At 36.4% G+C, this 18,875-nt stretch overlaps 1 protein-coding gene across 3 annotated transcripts in view; it reads left to right on the forward strand.

Moving 5' to 3' along the window:
* The window catches only part of DGKI (diacylglycerol kinase iota), a 276,299-nt gene extending 257,653 nt beyond the window's left edge, over window positions 1–18,646 (forward strand). For all 3 annotated transcript variants that reach the window (XM_087934980.1, XM_087934981.1, XM_026698300.2), the window contains 5 exons: window positions 8,277–8,314; window positions 11,126–11,246; window positions 14,564–14,600; window positions 16,748–16,847; window positions 17,978–18,646. In XM_087934980.1, the coding sequence (XP_087791106.1) occupies window positions 8,277–8,314; window positions 11,126–11,246; window positions 14,564–14,600; window positions 16,748–16,847; window positions 17,978–18,094 (413 nt within the window). In that variant the 3' untranslated portion in view covers window positions 18,095–18,646. The remainder of the gene's footprint in view (window positions 1–8,276; window positions 8,315–11,125; window positions 11,247–14,563; window positions 14,601–16,747; window positions 16,848–17,977) is intronic.
* Window positions 18,647–18,875: the final 229 nt, after the last annotated feature.

The raw sequence follows: 18,875 nt of genomic DNA on the forward strand, positions 1-18,875 counted from the left end.
ACTATGGTGAACAAAGAGTGCAAGTGAAAGAATTTGTGATCCTGATTGAGCATTGAATATTGGAGAACCTTAGTTGGAGCAAAGCCCGAAAACAGCGGCCAAAGCAGATATGAGCAGCGGTGAAAGTGAAAGGGCTCATGAGACGAAAGAGGAGAAGGACGCGAGTGATCGGATAGAGAAGATAAGAGAATCGGAGGGACCCGAGTAACTGACAATAATTGGGCGGGGAGAAAGAAAGAACAACAAATTTAATTTAAGGGAACTTCGAAAGATTTGAATTGTGGATTTGGGGGAAAATTGAAAAGACAAACTTGAGATCGGGGGAGATTTGAAGTAAGGAATTAAATAGTCTTATTACAACTTTAAATATTCCACGGATGAAACTGAATAATTTACTGGTCTCTTTTTGGATTATTGGACTGGAGCTGTAGTAAGTGGAGAAGATTTATTAAAGAAAGAGACTATATGAATTTCAAGATTGTCTTGCAAGACTTTTAAATGAAAGGGGAACGGCTACAGTGGAAAGTGCGGTGAGACAGTGAAACCAGAGACATTACTCAGCAAGTCTGTGCTTCGGGCGCGCTTGGTGAAGGAATTTCGAAGAACTGAACAATTACATTAAGACACTTTAAGCCTTTAAACTTTGCAGATTGCAACTCAATGACACCAACTCAACTGACTTTTGAATGTGGTAAACATAATTTATATATGATTTAATTGATACATTAGTAAATATTAAAGTTTATATTTGGTTATAGCACAAAAAAAGGGAGGTGATAATTAATTAATTATTTAGGTATAGATATTTGATTATAGGCATTGATTATATTGAATTAAATAATTAATTGTGACTAATTTGATTACTACAAATTAACTAATTAATTATTGTATAGCAAAGTTGATATATTTTTATCTAAATTTGTAAGTATTTGAAATATTATTTTATAACACTATTTTGAGATTAGGGATTTTATAGCACTTATAGATATATAGATTAATAGTACTTAAATTTAAATAGAGGAAGTTGATATATTATTAAGATCTACAAATCCAGGTATCTGATTTAGAAAATAGCTCTAAAATTGTTCTTGAGAATATATATATTGACAAGAGAGGTTAACCCTGTAACATATCATATTAATTAGAGTAGTGGCCATATATAGCTGATACTTCTCAATATAAATGCTAATTTGGGACAACATATTTAGTATAGTAAAACAAAAACAAGAAATGACCTCTTTGACTAACACAACATTTAAAACTTCTTCAATACAAACAACTGCAATGCCATCACTGAAAGTGAGAGTGATGGCACAAAAGACAATTGAAGAAACTCTACCAGGAGAGAAACAACCTGTCATCACAAATGCCAATATCCAATCGACCCTTCTTACTTTACAAGAATCCATGCTGAAGCTTCAGGAAATAATGGTGAAAAATCATACCGAAACAAGAGCTGATACAAGTGAATTAAAAGAAGAGATGGGGAACTTAAAGGCAGAAATGAAATTAGACATCTTAAAGCTGGATCAAAAAATTGAAACAATACCGCAAGCACTAGAAAGGAATGAATAAACAATAAAGGAGGTTGAGAAAAGGATGGAACAAATGGAAAAGAAGCTGGAAATGGTTGGTGAGCAACTAAGAAATGTGAGCAAAGAAATGGACAACTCTTTGGTATATCTGGAAATGGACAAGGTTGCAGCATATTTGAGATTCCAAAATATAACGGAATCTAAAGAAGAGGATTTAGAACAAGTGATGGCAGGAATATTAGCAGACCTATTGGAAAAAGATAAGGACGATATCCTGAAAGAATTAGACGAAGTATATAGAGTGAGCACAAATTATGCAAGGCGACATAAATATCCAAAAGAGGTCCACGTGAGATTTGCCAGAAGAAAAGTTTGGGATGTTATATATAAAATTTCTAGAGAAGAAACAATTACATATAAAGGAAAAGAAATCTTGGTGCTTAAACAACTCCCAAGAAGAGTGAGAGAGCAGAGGCGAGATTATAAATTCTTGGCAAACCAATTAAACCAAAAAGGCATCATATTCAGATGGCTAATCCCAGAGGGAATGCTAATTACATGGGAAGAAAGAAAAATTAAAGTAGACTCCATGGAAAAAGCCCAAGTATTCTATGAACGATTGGTAGGCCCTGAAGAATCGAGTCATAGAGACAAATTAGAAACAAATTCACAAGATGACCAAGACTATCAAAAGAATAGAGATGGGAATCATAGGAACTCAAAAAATATACAACTTCTGAGAGAGAAGAATCAAAGACACACAATCAGCCACAAAGAAAGACAGGAGTAACTACAAGACAAAGAGCAAGAGTCAATTAGGTGATGGATGAAGAAAAGAAAATATTATCAATTAACACAAATGGCCTAAACTCTAGGATAAAAAGGAAAAGAATACTAACCAAACTAATTAAACAAAATGCAGATATAATATATTTACAGGAAACTCATATAAGGAAGGAAGAAGAGAAATATCTACAATGCCCCAAGCTAGGGAACTTGTATACATCGGCAGCAGATTTTAGGAAAAAGAAAGGAATAGCAGTATATGTGAAGGACAACATGAAAACAGAGCTAATTTGGACAGACCCCAATGGAAGAATTCTGGTGCTACAAATTTGGATTAAATCAATTCCAATTCTATTAGTGGTAATTTATGCCCCTAACAATAACCAAAAGGAATTTTTTAAACAATTACATGGGAAAATAGTGGAATTAGAGAAAAGGAATATTTGTATCTTGGGGGGTTTCAATGCTATTGTGGACCACCAGAAAGATCACAGTAGTGGGAGGAAAAAGAAGAAAAAAGAGAACTACCGAAAACATGTGAGGAAATGATGATTGAATTAAATTTGATAGACATGTGGAGGAAATTAAATGCTGAGAAAAAGCAATTTACATTTTACTCTAATCCTCACCAATCATGGACATGAATTGACATGGTGTGGATGAATGGTGAATTAGTAAATGAATTAAAAGAGATTGAAATTTTACCAAACAAATGGGCAGATCACTATCCAATTCAGATAGTGTGGAAAGGTAGGAAGAAACCAAGGAAAAGGTGGACCCTAAATACACAGCTAATTAAAGAGAAAGAATTTATGAATAGACTTAAGGAAGAATTAGATTATTTCTTAAAAGAAAATAACAATGAGGCAACTACGAAACAGAATATTTGGGATACAATGAAGGCATTAATAAGAGGCACAACAATATCATACACTGCTAAAAGAAATAAAGAAAAATATGCCCAACAAAATAAATTGGAACAAAGAATAAAAAAATTAGAAATTCAACTACAGAACACCCCAAAAGATTGTAAATTGAAAAAACAGATGATAATTACTAAACATTAATTAAACTCAGTCGAACAAGGAGGAATGGTTTTAAAGTTGAATACAGCTAGACAGATATTCTTTGAACAGGCCAATAAACCAGGAAGGTGGTTGGCCTACAAATTTAAAAAAGGAAAACAAAAAAGATTGATCTACCAATTAATAGATGAAAATGGGGATGTCCAACAAGGAATAGAACAGAAAAAAGAAATTGCATGTAAATTCTTTGAAGATCTTTATAAAAAGAAAGAGGTAAATGAGGACATGATAAGAAACTATTTGGGTATTACTAAAGATAAAATAATCAAGGAGGAGATGAAGGAAATGTTAACTAGAGACATTACGTGGCCTGAGTTAAAAATAGCAATAGAAAACCAAAAGAACAATAAAACCCCAGGACCTGATGGGATACCAGGGGAACTGTATAAGAAAATAGGAGAACCAATAGGACCTCTCATTGTGGAAGTATATAATGAGGTCCTACTTGCAGCAAGAATTGCTGGATTCATGGAAGGAGACACTGATATTGTTGATTCCGAAAGAAGATTCAGACTTATGACTTATAAAAATTATAGACCAATTTCACTGTTAAATACTGATTATAAAATATTTACCACAATGATAGCAAATAGATTAAAAATATTGAATGAATATATACATAAAGATCAAAACGGTTTTCTTCCCAATAGACAAATCAGGAATAATTTAAGAATAATACTAAATGTTTTGGAATATTACGAAGCCCATCTGGAAAAACAAATAGCCCTTGTATTCTTGGATGCACAGAAGGCCTTTGGTAATCTAAATTGGCAATTCCTAATCCAACAGATTTACAATATGAATTTAGGCACTAAATGTGAAAACATTGTGACTACAATTTATGATTCACAAAAGGCAAATATTATAATTAATGGAGAGTACACACGCGCAATAAAAATAGAGAAAGGAGTTAGGCAGGGATGTCCACTATCTCCTCTGCTCTTCATATTATCTTTGGAAACATTGCTTACACGAATTAGACAGAACCCAGGAATAAAAGGACTAAAAATTACGAAAGAAGAATATAAACTCCAGTCATTTGCGGATGATATGGCTTTTTTCATAGAGGAACCAATTGAAACAGGTCAAGAACTCTTGAAAGAATTAGATCAATTTGGGAAAGTTGCAGGACTTAAAATATATATGGAAAAATGAAATTAATAACTAAAAATTTAACAGAAAAACAAAAATTAGAATTGGAAAGGATAATGGGATTATAAATAGTAAAAAAAGTTAAATACTTAGGAATTTGGTTGATGGCTCAAAGCAAAACCCTAATGGAAAATAATTATAATAAATTATTACAACAAGTCAAAAAAGATTTAGAGACATGGGTTAAATTACAAATCTCCTTATTAGGGAGGATTGCCACTATAAAAATGAACATTCTGCCCAAATTTATTTACTTATTCCAAACAATACCAATAAAAATACATAAAAATTACTTCATGGAACTGAACAAGATAATCACCAAATTTATTTGGCAAGGGAAAAACCAAGGATAAACCTAAAGGCAATGAAAGATATGAAGAGCAGGGGAGGTATGGCACTCCCAAATTGGGAATTATACAATAATGCAGCCTCCTTACTTTGGTTGAAAGAGTAGGTTAACTTGTTGAATAAAAAAAAAAATTATTTCTAGAAGGCCGTGATTTACAGAGGGGGTGGCACACATTTTTATGGGACACTGGAAAAATTAAACAGAATTATTTCCACAGACATATAATTAGAGATTCCTTATTGGCTAATTGGAATAAAATAAAAATATTTAAAAATCCCCATCTGGATCTCAACGATGGAGGCAATGATACATCCAAATAATCTAGATCTTAATAAAATGATAAAATACAAAGACCTTCTTGATGCGCAAGGAACTTTAAAATCATGGCAAGATCTCCAAGAACAAGGGCTACAAGTAGACCGGTGGGCTTACCTGCAGATTCAAACTAGCCAGGACAAGAAAAAAATTGGATGGAATTTATGCTAAGCTACAACAATTAGATAAAATCCTATTAGGCCCAGATAAAAAATTTTAAACTAAATTTTATAGTTATTTATTAGAGATAGAATTAGAAGAGGAAGTAGTTAAAGGCAACATGATAGCTTGGAATAGAAACATAGGACGTACCATCACATAGAATGGGAAAAGGTCTGGACAAGGAATAATAAAATTACAAAATCAGCAACATATAAAGAAAATGCCTATAAAATGTTTTATAGATGGCATCCCTCGCCCTTGAGAATAGCGAAAATGTCTCCTAACATGAATCTGAATTTCTGGAAATGTAAAAAGAAACACGGAACATTCTTTCACATGTGGTAGTCTTGCACTGAAGCCCAAAGATACTGGCCCAGAATAAAAAAATGGTTAGAGGAAATAAAAGCGGATCAAATTGAATTAAAACCAGAATTCTTCTTACTGGGAATATTTAATAGACAAATTTCTAAAAAAGTCAAATATATAATACCGCACATTTATATTGCAGCCAGAAAAACCTTTGCACAGTGTTGGAAACAAGCAGATATTCCAACAGAAGAAATGGTCATTCAGAAAATAACAGCCTATGCAGAGATAGATAAGTTAACCTTAGCACTTAAGGAAAAAGAAACATCAGAATATTATACTGTGGAAGCTGGGAATGCTGGTATGACTGGATAGAACAAAAATAGAAAATATATTAGTAAACAACATAAAATGTAAAAGAGATAGTAATCATATACTCACAATAAGATGTATTTGTAAATATGTCACCAATATTGATAACAAACAAGGAACCATAGACTGTCGATAATAGAATTGCTAGGGTTTTTTTAAAATTGTTTTTTCTTTTTCTTTTTCTTTCTGTGTGTTGTGTATGTTTGCTTGACATTTTAGTTGTATAATCAGTAAAGTTTGTTTTAAAAAAAGGAATGTGTGTAGAATTTATAGATGAGAGTGTGTAGATTTTTAGCACTGAATTCTTATCTCTGGTTTTACTCTTCTAATTAATCTGTTATAATAATGGATTTTTCTCTGCATTTCCTACTATTATAATTTAATGAAGAACATGTTTTAATGATTGCTCAAAGTAGAAAAATACTTCAGTAAAATTCTTATGGTATATATATACTATGTATACTACATATACTATTATTATTTGATGAAGTGGTTAATAGTGCATAAGTGAATAACTTATTTCTCCAACATTTCAGCCTTCATTTAGTCATAAAGAAGGACATCATGAGGATGTTCATAATTGTTTTTTAGCAAGGTAGTTGGGAAGTTTGCAGAATAATAGGGAAAATGAAACAAAAGTACACAATAGTAGTTTTGGCAATAAGACACTAGGAAAAAAACAGAAAATAAATGCTAAAAAGATTGAATAATTCTCTCTGACACTGAGGTTAGGAAAAGAGACATCTCTTCTAAAAAAATTTTGGGATAAATTGAAGGATAGACTTTGGCACAATTTTAATCTACTTGACATTTTCTGCTAAGAAGAAATAACAAAGAATTGCAGCCAGATTCTTTGTACATTTTGAGTGAATTCCCAGACTGCAAGGTTTACAATCTGCTTATTGAATTAATTGAGAAACTGGAATAGGTTCAAAGAAGGCCAATAATGATGATCAGGGAACTAGAAATAACATCTTATGAAAAGCAATTAAAGACACTAGACATGTTTAGTCTTTAGAGTGGAAGATTGGAGATGATATGATAGCACAAGTACTCAAAAATGTCAGAATATTAACACCTATCCTTCACTGTTCCAGAGTATAAGAATAATACATTGTTAGGAAGGCAGAATGCACTGAATATTAGAAAAACAAATCTGTTAATGAGAATAGTTTAACAATATAGTTCTTAGATGAGTGCTAGCTGGACAGCTTTCTGGCAGAAATCCTAAATTGGAAACCTCCACTAAGTGAAAGTTAGATCTGATAGTCTAAATGGCTACTTCCAACAATACAATTCTATTGTTATTGCAATGTCTGTTTCAGCTTTCTACAGATGTCTCTATTGGTGTAGTTATTTACACGTGTACAAAATTAATGCACCTATTAACCCTTTTTGAATACTAGGGCAAATGGTAAAAAAAGAAATTATGAGAAAGAGAGGGGGGAAGAGGGAGAGGGAGAGGGGGAGAGAGGTGAGATCTTATTATCTTCCTATATATATTTTTTTTAAATCTAGCTTTTATTTCAAATACAGTGAATGTCTATTACCACTCACTGATAGCTGAGCCCCATACTCTGCATCCAGGGTAACTATATTATTGATAATTACTTTTACTTATAAAGTATTCTTTCTATGCTCAGCTTATGTTCAGGAGCCTAAAAGTAGTTCTTGACTTGCAACAGTCCACTTAGTGACTGTTCAAAGTTACAACTGTTCTGAAACATGTGACTTATGAGCATTTTTCACACTTACGACCTTTGCAGCATCCCCATGGTCACAAGATCAAAATTCAGACGTTTGGCAACTGGTTCATGTTTATGTCACGTAATCCCCTTTTGCGGCCTTCTGACAAGCAAAGTCAATGGGAAGCCAGATTCACTGAACAACGGTGTTCTAATTTATCAACTGCAGTGATTCACTTAACAAATATCTCACTTAACAACTGAAATTTTTGGCTCAATGGTGGTCATAAGTTGAAGACCACCTGTATTGCCTTACAAAGAGTGCTGCTGAACTCAAATCAAACAAATCAGTTAATTTAAACACAAACTAATATAAGCCTCAGAATGCACTGCTAAAAAATCCTTGGAAGATCATGTCTCTAGGATATCAGCCTGCAGAATATATTCAGTTAACATAATCAAGGGAATACATGCCTCTTTTGTCAGAAATAAACATGATTATTAATAATATCTCCTTATGTCTTTGCAGCACTTTTACAGTCAGTAATAGCTGGTGATTTTCTAAGAGTAAGTAAAAGAAGTTATCATGCTGTATATCTCTTTGTGTATGTGTTGAGTTACTAACAGTTTGTTTTTGTGCACCATATGGTGATATTCAGGATACCTCCATATTCCCATTTCCCCCTACATTGGAATCAATTCCAGTTTTCTTAGAATTCATAATATTGTACATTTTGGATAGCATAGTTGATTTATTTTGGATTTTATTCCAGGTTATTAAAAACCATAGCAAGTGTGCTATTTTCCTTTTGTTGCAATTCTAAAATCCTTATGGGAACACTTGGTGGGAATGCTCTCCTTGTCTGCTGGCAGCTCTTCACTTCTCTCATCTAGCCTGCCCTCACCCACAGAAATTCAGCATCCTGTTCCTGGATCTCATCCAATTTTGGAATATAGCTTCAGAAACATTGATTCCTTGGGTCTTTTAGCCAGCAACCACTAGTGGGCTTTAGAATAGTGATAGTAAGCAAAGGATGCCCTTCTTTATTCTGTTCCTTTGCTCTGCTTTAGTTTCCCCTGTCTAGAGTTAGAATAATTTTAGGATTTTTTTGGCTTGCTTCCTACAGGAAGAATGAAACATTTTCTTCTACCTATTTTTTCCCCATCAAGAGGGCATCTCAGAATTACAGGTTGTACTTTTGTAAAATTGATTTAACCTTATGCCTCTTAAACAACTACCTTTTCCAGATAAACTTGACTTTCAGATACTGCTAGATATAAATTCAATAAACAACCTGGAGGATGCTAACTAGGGTTACCTCAGTTTTCTCACTCTCTCTAGTCTTCTGTCTGAGCCAGTGAGAAATTGTCCCCAACCTCTCCCAGTTCAGTCACCATGGCAACATACAACCACATCTATTAGGAAAAGCATTTGGCAGCAAACAGGAAGCCTCCTTTAAAAACATCCAGGGCTTTGATAAAGATGGTTAACAAATGCAAATTAACTTCAGTTTTGCAAGGACACATTGTGTGCTGTTAATGCACCTGATTGGAATGAAAGGTCCTGTGATGAGTATGATCCTAAATTGAGTAATACATTTCCTATAAGGCTTATGTTTTGTTACTTTTGTAATTCTTCTCATTCTTCGTTGCCATTCTATACAGGGCTGCATGATGTCTAATAAAGTCTTGGCTGAACCTTCAGAGTCTTTCCTTTTTTTTTTTTTTTTACTATTTTGTTTTATGTGATCAAGTAGAATTATATTTGTTGTTGTTAACTTTTGAGACAATCTTATTTTCTGGCAACTTCTTGGACAAATTCCTGTACTTTTCTTGGAACTATTTTGGGAAGTGGTTTGCCGTTGCTCCTTCCTAGGATAGAGAGTACATAACTAGTTCAGACACCCAGCGGGCTTCATGCCTAAAGCAGGACAAGAACTCAGTTTACTGATTTCCAGCTTGGTATGTTAACCATTACACCCAAGCGGCTTAGTCAATAGATACACAAGAATAATCATATCAATACATTCAATGTGACTAAACAACAACATCCAATCTAGTTCTTTTATGTCTCTTAACATTGCTCAGTTATTTGGGCTGCCCCTACCTATATTTTGGAGTGCAATCCCATTGAAGTGCCAACCTCTGTTTGAAAGGATTTCATTTCTTTATTCTGAAATTCCTTTCTAATCTTAAAAAAAAAGCTAACACTTAATGAACAATCACAAACAACTTGGAATTTTAGTAACATTGCAACTTCAAAGACCATCATGAGCATAAGAATTTAGGTTAGATTCAAGTAGCTGCCAGAATAAGCAAAGTGCACCAGTCTGTTCTCTCATGATTTGATATATGACCAAACTAATGGTACATTATCTGCTTCCCTTTGCATTTCATTGTAATTTCAGTATTTGCTATGAATGCAGTTCAGTTATTAAACAGGTTCCAGGAATACTAAGTCTAATCTGTATCCTCTAATGTCAGAGTGAAAAAGGGAGATGATTCCACTCCCACCCCCCCAATAATTATCCTTCGTTTTGTAGCAGTTGAAGCTCGATTCACAGGATATGTTTTTCTGGCTGGCAGATCACACTTATTTCAGATGTTCTTTTTTTGCCAATGTAAATTTTGCATTTTTTTTTTTTGTTTCAGACAGGTTGTCCAGTGCATAGGTTAGGAATGTTGTTATTTTTCTCAGCTCTACAGTCTTGCTAATGCTTGACTGAGGCCTTCTCATTCATTGCCCTGATCTATAACTCTGAGTAAATGGTCTGTTCAATCAACAGATTATCACCCTACAAAATCTATCCAAACCATCATTCACAGATTTCCCCAACCTACAACTTTCGAGAAATGTTGAGATTGTTGCATCTAACTATTCTCACCTTGAGTGGCCACCTTCTCAAGACTAGGTTGGAAAAGGCTGCCATATGCACTGTAAACCAATATGCATTTTGATCTTGGATTAAAAAAGAAGAAATTTCTAGTTAGGTTAGGGGATTATACCTTTGACCTTGACTGATCTTAGCAAGTGAAAAGACAATAAAGGCCAACCAAAGAAAAATAAACTTAAAATGCTCTTTCATTCCATCCTGCACCAGCAGCTTGTCTTTTCTCTCTCTCTCTAGGAATCTGTACTTGGCTGCATTTGATAGGGTGGCAGCTGAGTACATTCATTTAGGCCAGCATTGATGATGTTACCTAGTTGGCTAATGAAAGTCTGAAGGAAGCAGCAGCTAAGCTCAGAGAGACACAAGGACCCCACGATCCAGCCCTGAGCTACAAATATTCTCTTCTGTCACTACTCATTTATGATCATTACTGAAATGAAATCATGATTTTGAATAATTACATTTCCCCCCCCCCTCTCTATTCCAGTTTGTAGAATGCTGTAAAAAAGGAGCTAATTTATTAATCCGGGGACCTGACCATTGTTCCTTGCTTCATCATGCAGCAAAGACTGGGCATGGTGAGATTGTAAAATACATTATAGAACACGGTGAGTGAATTATTCATCCTGTTTCACTTACTACTATATGGGTGCATTTAAAGGAGTGGATAATCATCTTGTCAAATCTATTGCTTATTTGTTTCTCACTCTGAGCCTGTTTTATGAATTAGTTCTCTGAGGAGTTATATATAAATAGAGGAGACTGTCTCACATTTCTCAGATAGATCAGATTCCTGAGGCTGGAAGTAAAGAAGAAATTTTGTTTGATTTTTTTCGCCCCTTTCTAATATGGCTAGTATAGAAATAGTTTTACAGAGATCTTTACAGTGTGGTTGAAAAAAGCTGAGTGGGCCCTTTTCCAGCATACATATGCTCCCTTTCATTTGAAAATCTGGAACAGAAAATGGAATAACAGTCGTGGTAAATGGTGGATGATAGAATTTACATTTGATATTTTACCGTTACAACCAGAAGATTTTCCAAGTGCTTAATAATGACTAGAACCATGTCCTGAATTTCAGTCTCAATTTAAATTTCTCTCTCTCTTCTCACCCCTATGGATGGTATGTCTCTTTCTCAATCTCAATCTTAACTTCTATACTTATTTACATGTTTTCCTCACGGATCATAGTACTAAATGTTTATTTAGCCATAGTGTTTCCTGAATGGTTTATGGAATATGTATGATTATTGCTATCATGCTGCCCTAGTCGACTTCAGAGTTCTTTCAGGCCTGTCCTCTCCCACCCATCTGTTTGTGTATTAATCATACATATGTTCATATGTGTTAAGAAGGTTACAAAAGAAAATAGATTGGTTGCATGTAAAAGGAACAGAGTAAACATCTCTTTGTTTGACATCTAATACAGAGGGCGGGATTGTTTGGGAAGGAGAGAATGGCAGTCATGGAGCCCTTTAGTTGGAAAATTCCACAAAGACTTGACATGTTTGCTTTCTCTGTCCTCTTACTATGAACTCAGAGAAGGATGAGCTATCTGCCATCTTTCCCCATTCTCAGCTTTCTCACATGTAGAAGCAACGGTATAGAAACTCAAGTTCATTTGCACCCTGGGAAACCACCAGCCTATGTGTTGGCTTGAGCAACTGAAGGCAGGGGGAGGAGAAAGGAGTTAATAATTGGAAAGAGATGGATGATTAGAGACATTAAGGGCAGACTGTGGTTCCCATGGGGCATCCTCTCCAATACTACCCACGTTTGAGTTCTTTTCAAGTGAGAGTGCCCCCCATTATTTCCTCTTGATTTCCCAGAGCCCTTTATTTATTTCTTTGCCTCCTTGCATCTCCTTCCTTCCTTCCCACCCTCCCTCTTGTTTTATTTTACTTTCCCTCCCTGCTGTTTTGCTTGATGGAAATCTCACTGATGCATTTCCCTTTTGGACTTGCCTTGGGTTAGTTGGCGCACTCTCTCTCTCTCCCTCTACCAGGCCCCTTTCTTTTTCTTTTCTCACTTGTCCCTTGCTAAGACAGCCAGCTCCCTGCTGTGGCAGAAGGACAGTAGCATTTGCTTTTCCAGTGCCAGCCTTTCCCACATCTGTGTAGCTATTGTTCTATGCCGGAGGGGGATCTGGAATCATTAGCTGGCAGCAAACAGCAGCTCTGAGGGACAGAAAATTAGAAGGAGAATGCTTATTTGGAGGCCCATAACATTGAATAAGTCTAGCAGTTCACGATTAACCCCTCCCTACTTTATTTTCTTTTTGGTTCCCCTCTTATTTTCTCTTAATCTTTAGATGGTCACCCCCTTAGTTTGGGCCTGTTCAGTCTTTAGTACATTCAGGAGGTTATAAAGAATGTTGATTTACAGTTTTTACTGATATTGTTGTTATAAATTATTTGCTGCTTCCTTATTACCAAACTCTGGGAGTATAAAGACATAAAAAAATTTTTTTTTGCTATTGTTGATCAATTTTGACCGATTATGTGCTATTATGAGCCAAGGTGGTGCAGTGGTTAGGATATGTTGCATTTCTACAAGATTATATGAAACAGTCTTACATACTACTATATGAGGCACGGTGTGGCAGTGGTTAGAATGCAGTCCTGCAGGCTACTTCTTCTGACTGCCAGCTGATTGAAATTTGGCAGTTTGAATCTCACCAGGCTTCTGGTTGACTCAGCCTTCCATCCTTCTGAAGTGGATAAAATGAGGACCCAGATTGTTGGGGGCAAGATGCCGATTCTGTACAACACTTAGAGAGGGCTGTAAAGCACTGTAAGTCTAAATGCTATTGCTATTAAGTCAGTTTTGACTCTTAGCAAACACATAGATATATTTTCCCCATTGCTATTCTAGCTAGAATCAGGCCATAGATTGTCCTGAGTCTTTTAATTTGTTGTCCAACTGGAGATGTTGGACCAAGAACTGCAGCATGCAAAGCACTATCTCACTCATAAGTTATTTCTTCTCTACAATTACTTCTCATATCACATTCTTTCTACAAGGATATGTTGGAAAAGGGCCGGTTCATCTTTGTACTCTGTCAATCGTCTAAGGCAGGGGTCTCCAACCTTGGCCACTTGAAGACTTGTGGACTTCAACTCCCAGAATTCTGGGAGTTGAAGCCTGCAAGTCTTCAAGTGGTCAAGATTGGAGACCCCTGGTCTAAGGCAAAGATCCCCTACACCTGTATGAAGTTTCAGATTGTTCATCAACCCCAAAGATTTATTATATGGAAATAATTTAATAAATACTACTTTAATAATAATATCGTTGGAGATACGGCTACTAATAATAACAATAACAACAATGGATACTCCCATCTACCTTGGGAGACCCTGGCCCAATGCAAGATTGAGACACAATTTTTACTGGGTGAGAAAGGGAATGAAATTCTTCCTTTTGTCTCTGAAGTTGAATCTAGAGGGTGATGGGGTAAAAATATCTTATGCACTTTCTAAATTGATTCAGCTGGGAGAAATTGTTTGCTCCCCCTTCCTTCCAAAAGGAGAAGAAAAATATCACTGTTATTATGAGCAGTATAGCTTATTGTAAGAGAATATCCTGTTTCGTTATATCAGCATTTCACCATAATTCTGCTGCCTCCCATAATTCAATTCAATCTCAAGAGGGCTTTTCAAGAAAGGGAAGTATGGGTAGCAACAATGATTACAGAACTTGTAGAGAAAAACATTAAGTATTGCATCCTCAGCCATCTCCAGTAATAAGACAGACTCAAAAAAATCCCTGAAAAAACATTAAAGTACTCTGAGGATGAGCTAAATACAAAAAAACAAAACAATAGAGTCTTTCACACAAGAAGAAAATTTCTGGGGGAGCGGGATGAGGGACAGATTCAACATCCAGTAGAAAACAAGAGCATCATCTGTTTTACTTTCTTTTGTAGGTCCTTCTGAGTTACTGGATATGACAGATAGCGAAACGTAAGTCTTGCTCGCTCAGCTCCTCTTCTCATATTTTCATTCCAGTTTACTTTTAGTTGCATAGAAAACCGAAGCAATGTCATGTAGGATGAAGCATAAAATAACAATTTAATGTGTTGATTTACACAACTTCAGCCTTTCCATTCCAGTTTAAAGACTATGTTGTATGCCTTTTAAAACTCATGAAGTTCTGAAATCCATAGTTGTCTTCTGAACCCCTTTCCCCCTTCCCACCACAGCAAGTATTACAGTCCTATCTACCAAATCCAAAGTGATTACTTGGAGGACATCATTAGATACATGAAAGTTCACTATACATTAGGGTTTTTGTTTTGATTTTCCTCTTCAAATCTAAAAGAGAAAGATAAAAAAAAAACCTTTCAGTTCTAGCCAACACGACAAGTAGTAATGAAAGCTGAAGTTCAAATCAATACTGGGCAAGGGTGGGCTTCAAAAATTTCAGCAACCTGTTCTCTGCCCAGTTGCTGGGTGGGTGTGGCCATAGTGGGTGTGGCCTAGTTGGCCTCCTGCACCACAGCAGGGGAGCTGTTTTTGCCTTCCCCAGGCCTCTGGGAGGGAGAAAACGGCCTCCCCCGGGCTCCAGAAGCACTCTGGAGGCCAGAAACAGGCCCATTTCCAGCCTTCCAAAACCTCTGGGAGGCCCGTTTTTCACTCTCTCAGGCCTCTGTGTGGGTGCTGCACTTACCTCGTATCCAAAACGGGCCACATGGAGACTCCTGGGAGGGGAGGGGAGGGGCGTGGTGGGGTGTGTGGGGCCAGCCAGGGGTGGGATTTAGCGATTTGCTGAACTGCCATAACATTAGCTACGGGTGAACATGTATCAGCCCACCCCTGAAACTGGGTCAAATCCACGTTTTATCCTTTTATGCAGAAGGTGAGCTTCCTCCTATCTCATTTAGGGGATTAAAAGCAATTTTGTAAAAATTCTTAGAGAGAAGTAAGGACATTGGCTTATATTGAGAAAAAACATCTGCATTTAAATTTCAGTTTAATTTTTTTTTCAAGTTTGCATACTCCTTTGTAGGGGGGTGATTGGTCCCTTCCATTCAACTTATTGAGCCTCAGAATGATCATTTGATTCTTCCCTATTGATCAGTTACCAATATGATTCTATCAGGTGATGCTTGTCTAGAAGAAGCTGAGGGAAAAGGCTTACACATTACAGTGAAGCAGTATATGAGCTGCGGGCTACCATTAAGTAAAAAAACCAAAAAAATCTATACAAAGCTTTATAGACCGCTCTAAGCTATCATCTTGCACTAATAATTCATAATTTCAAATTGGGCAAATTGTTGGAAAGTGAACAGATTGGCATAATACTAGTCTAAAAGCATTTGAAAAGAATAAGCAGATTAGTGAAAATTTAATGGTGCTGCAAGGAAAAAAAAATCCTTAAGATATCTAGAGTTCTAGATGTGGTTGGGATCTAATTAATCTATACCTGCATGTTTTAGCTTCTAGATAGAATTAATTTCTTTCTACAGTAAGAACATAAAGATCCACCATTAGGCAGCCTGTGAGAATCACAGCTTGTATTTGCAATCTCTGCTAAATCCTTTGGTTTTAAGCCCAAGCCCCCCCCAAAATGGAAGAAAACATCTTCATATTTGTTTAAATGTTAACACCCAGGTTTTAGAGTGTATATATCTTCAGAGATGACATAATATTTCCAAAATCTAGTTCCAAAATCTAGGGAATTATACAACATAAATATTGATGTCTGCTTTAAAGTTTTTAAAGCACACACATGTAAGCATACTCCACTGTTTGAAGCCAAAGAATTTTATTGTTCAGATTCTGGGAATGAAAGAGAAGGAAATTTACTCTTCAAGGGAATTTATCCAAATGGGCAGGGGTGTAGGGGAAAAATCCAATCATGTAAGTGATTTAAAATTGGACCTCAGTGTGGGTAACAACTTAATATTCAGTACGTTGCTTTAAGCATGGCAATAAAGCAAAGCAAAACTAAAATGAAAGCTTTGAGCACTCTGAAGACCATATTCTGCTCTACCAAAGATCTAGAGGACAAATTAAGAAAATGTGCCTGTGTCAGCAACCCTCAAAATTATGTCCTTTGAATGTAATTCATTATATTAATAGTTTTTTTGTTCCCATTAAACACCCAGGGGTGAGACAGCATTGCACAAGGCAGCTTACCAACGCCACCGTGGCATCTGTCAGTTGCTGGTAGAGGCAGGGGCATCGTTGAGGCAAATGGATTCCAAGGTAACCAAACCAAACCAAACAAATCCATTTTAATAGTTGTGTGTGCAAGGGAAATTAATATGAGCCAACCCAGGCGATGCCTTTGCAAATACGTTGAGAGCCTCTGTGCTTGCTTGTTTTTCAGCACACTTTCACTGTGTTCACTCGGACAGAAGCCCTGCTGGTTTTATTTACCTATCGTTTGTCACTTGCTATCAGCAATTTCAAGTTGGCTCTTGACAGTAGTCAAAGCCATGGAATCTACAAGAATATAAGTAATGTAAAACCACAGTGTATGAGCAATATAGCCAGCTGGTAAATCAGCATTTTAAAAGGGTTATATGATCTTGAAATGCCACAAGAATTGAAATGATGGGATTTCATGTGGTTCCTATACCGGTGAAGATGTTTTTAATTTTAATTTGGAGGCCACTGCATAGTTCTTGGTAACTAATCAGTTTAAGACTAGAAGAAAATATTGTTAGGTTGTAGCATTCAAAGATTCATTGGTTTAAGTGTTGATTTAAAACAGGACTTCACACTTAGAATCCATCAAAACAAAGCTCATTGGAGCTTTATATATGGTGGCCCATCAGAACAACTTGACAGAATTGTTAAAGGTAACTGTGTTTTCAATATTCACTTTAAAAAATGAATTCATATTCAGTCAAATAAAGGACTAAGGGCAGGGGTGGGATTCTACCGGTTCTGTCCACTTCTGTAGAACCGGTTGCTATGAAAAGCAGCAAACAGAAAATATACATAGAACTGGTTCTATGTCTGCTGCTGTTTTGGCCCACCTGCCCTCCCAAGCACTTACCTGACCTTTATTTCCTGCATTTTCAACCGCAGCTGCTTTGTGCAACACAACTGTGGTTGAAAAAGCAGGAAAAAGTGCTGCAGCTCAGCAGGTCAAAAATTGCACTTGCGCGCGCAATGCAGAGCGATAGAACTGGTAGTTATACTGGTCAGATCCCATTCCTGACTAAGGGAATGAATCTGTATGCTCAACATCCTGTACATGTTGGTTCCCCCTTTCTAATTACTGGGGGTTTCTCTCTCTCCCTCTCCCTCTCTCCCTCTCTCTCCCTCCTTCCCACCCTCCCACCCTCCCTTCCTCCCTCTCTCTCTCTTCTACCTTACCATTCTAGGATAAGACACCTCGAGACAGGGCCCAGCAGGCTGGGGATCCAGATTTAGCCTCCTACTTGGAGAGTCATCAGAATCATCCAGTAGTGCCCCATGAGGATCTAGAGACTGCCGTGTGATCTCTGTGGTGTGCAAGAGAGAACTCTAGGAAATGACAAAGCTGCACCTGAGGTACCCTTGAGGTGTCGTGTGAGGAAGAAGCAAATGGAACCACCAGTCTCTCGCTCTCCTGCAAACTCTGAGAAGAAGCCACATGTTTCTAAGGGCTACGGAGACTTGCCACGGAACTGTTCCCACATGTCAGCCTGTAGGGATAAAGGAGGAGACTCAAAGGCCTGGAGAATCCATAGGCCAAGGAAATGTATTCTCACTGCTCTCCCTAAGTAGCATGAATGTCTCCCATGTTCCTCTTGTAGAATTTATTTGAATAAACAACAGCAACACAAAATGTGGGGGAAGAAACAAAAACAACACAAACATTCATAATCCAGTTGAACATTTATCTTCTTCTAACTATTGCCATGAAAATCTTGTGTTTCCCATCCTCCATTTCTCTTACTTTCATGCTTTATATTCTTCTTTCGGATGCTATGTTGCACACCAGTAAACCAGCATCTATCTCTTTATGCTAAATTTTCACCATTCTTAATTAAATCAACTCTGTGAAAAGGGATCTGAATGCTCATTGCAAAACCATATAATGAATTCTCATTTCATATTCTCTCCAAGATTACATTATTACATCATTGCTTCTTCTGAACCATTTCCTCCCTGTTTTCTTTGGATATATATCAAGTCTGTGAGAGAAAGAATCATACAGAAGAAGAGTGATTTTATTATCTGTTTATACATAGAAAGGTGAGAATGCAGGTTACAAAGAAACAGATTAGATTTATCAAA

This window comes from Pseudonaja textilis, chromosome 5, assembly GCF_049901715.1.
Source record: "Pseudonaja textilis isolate UNSWEBS1 chromosome 5, rPseTex1.2, whole genome shotgun sequence".
NCBI classification, from domain to species: domain Eukaryota; kingdom Metazoa; phylum Chordata; class Lepidosauria; order Squamata; family Elapidae; genus Pseudonaja; species Pseudonaja textilis.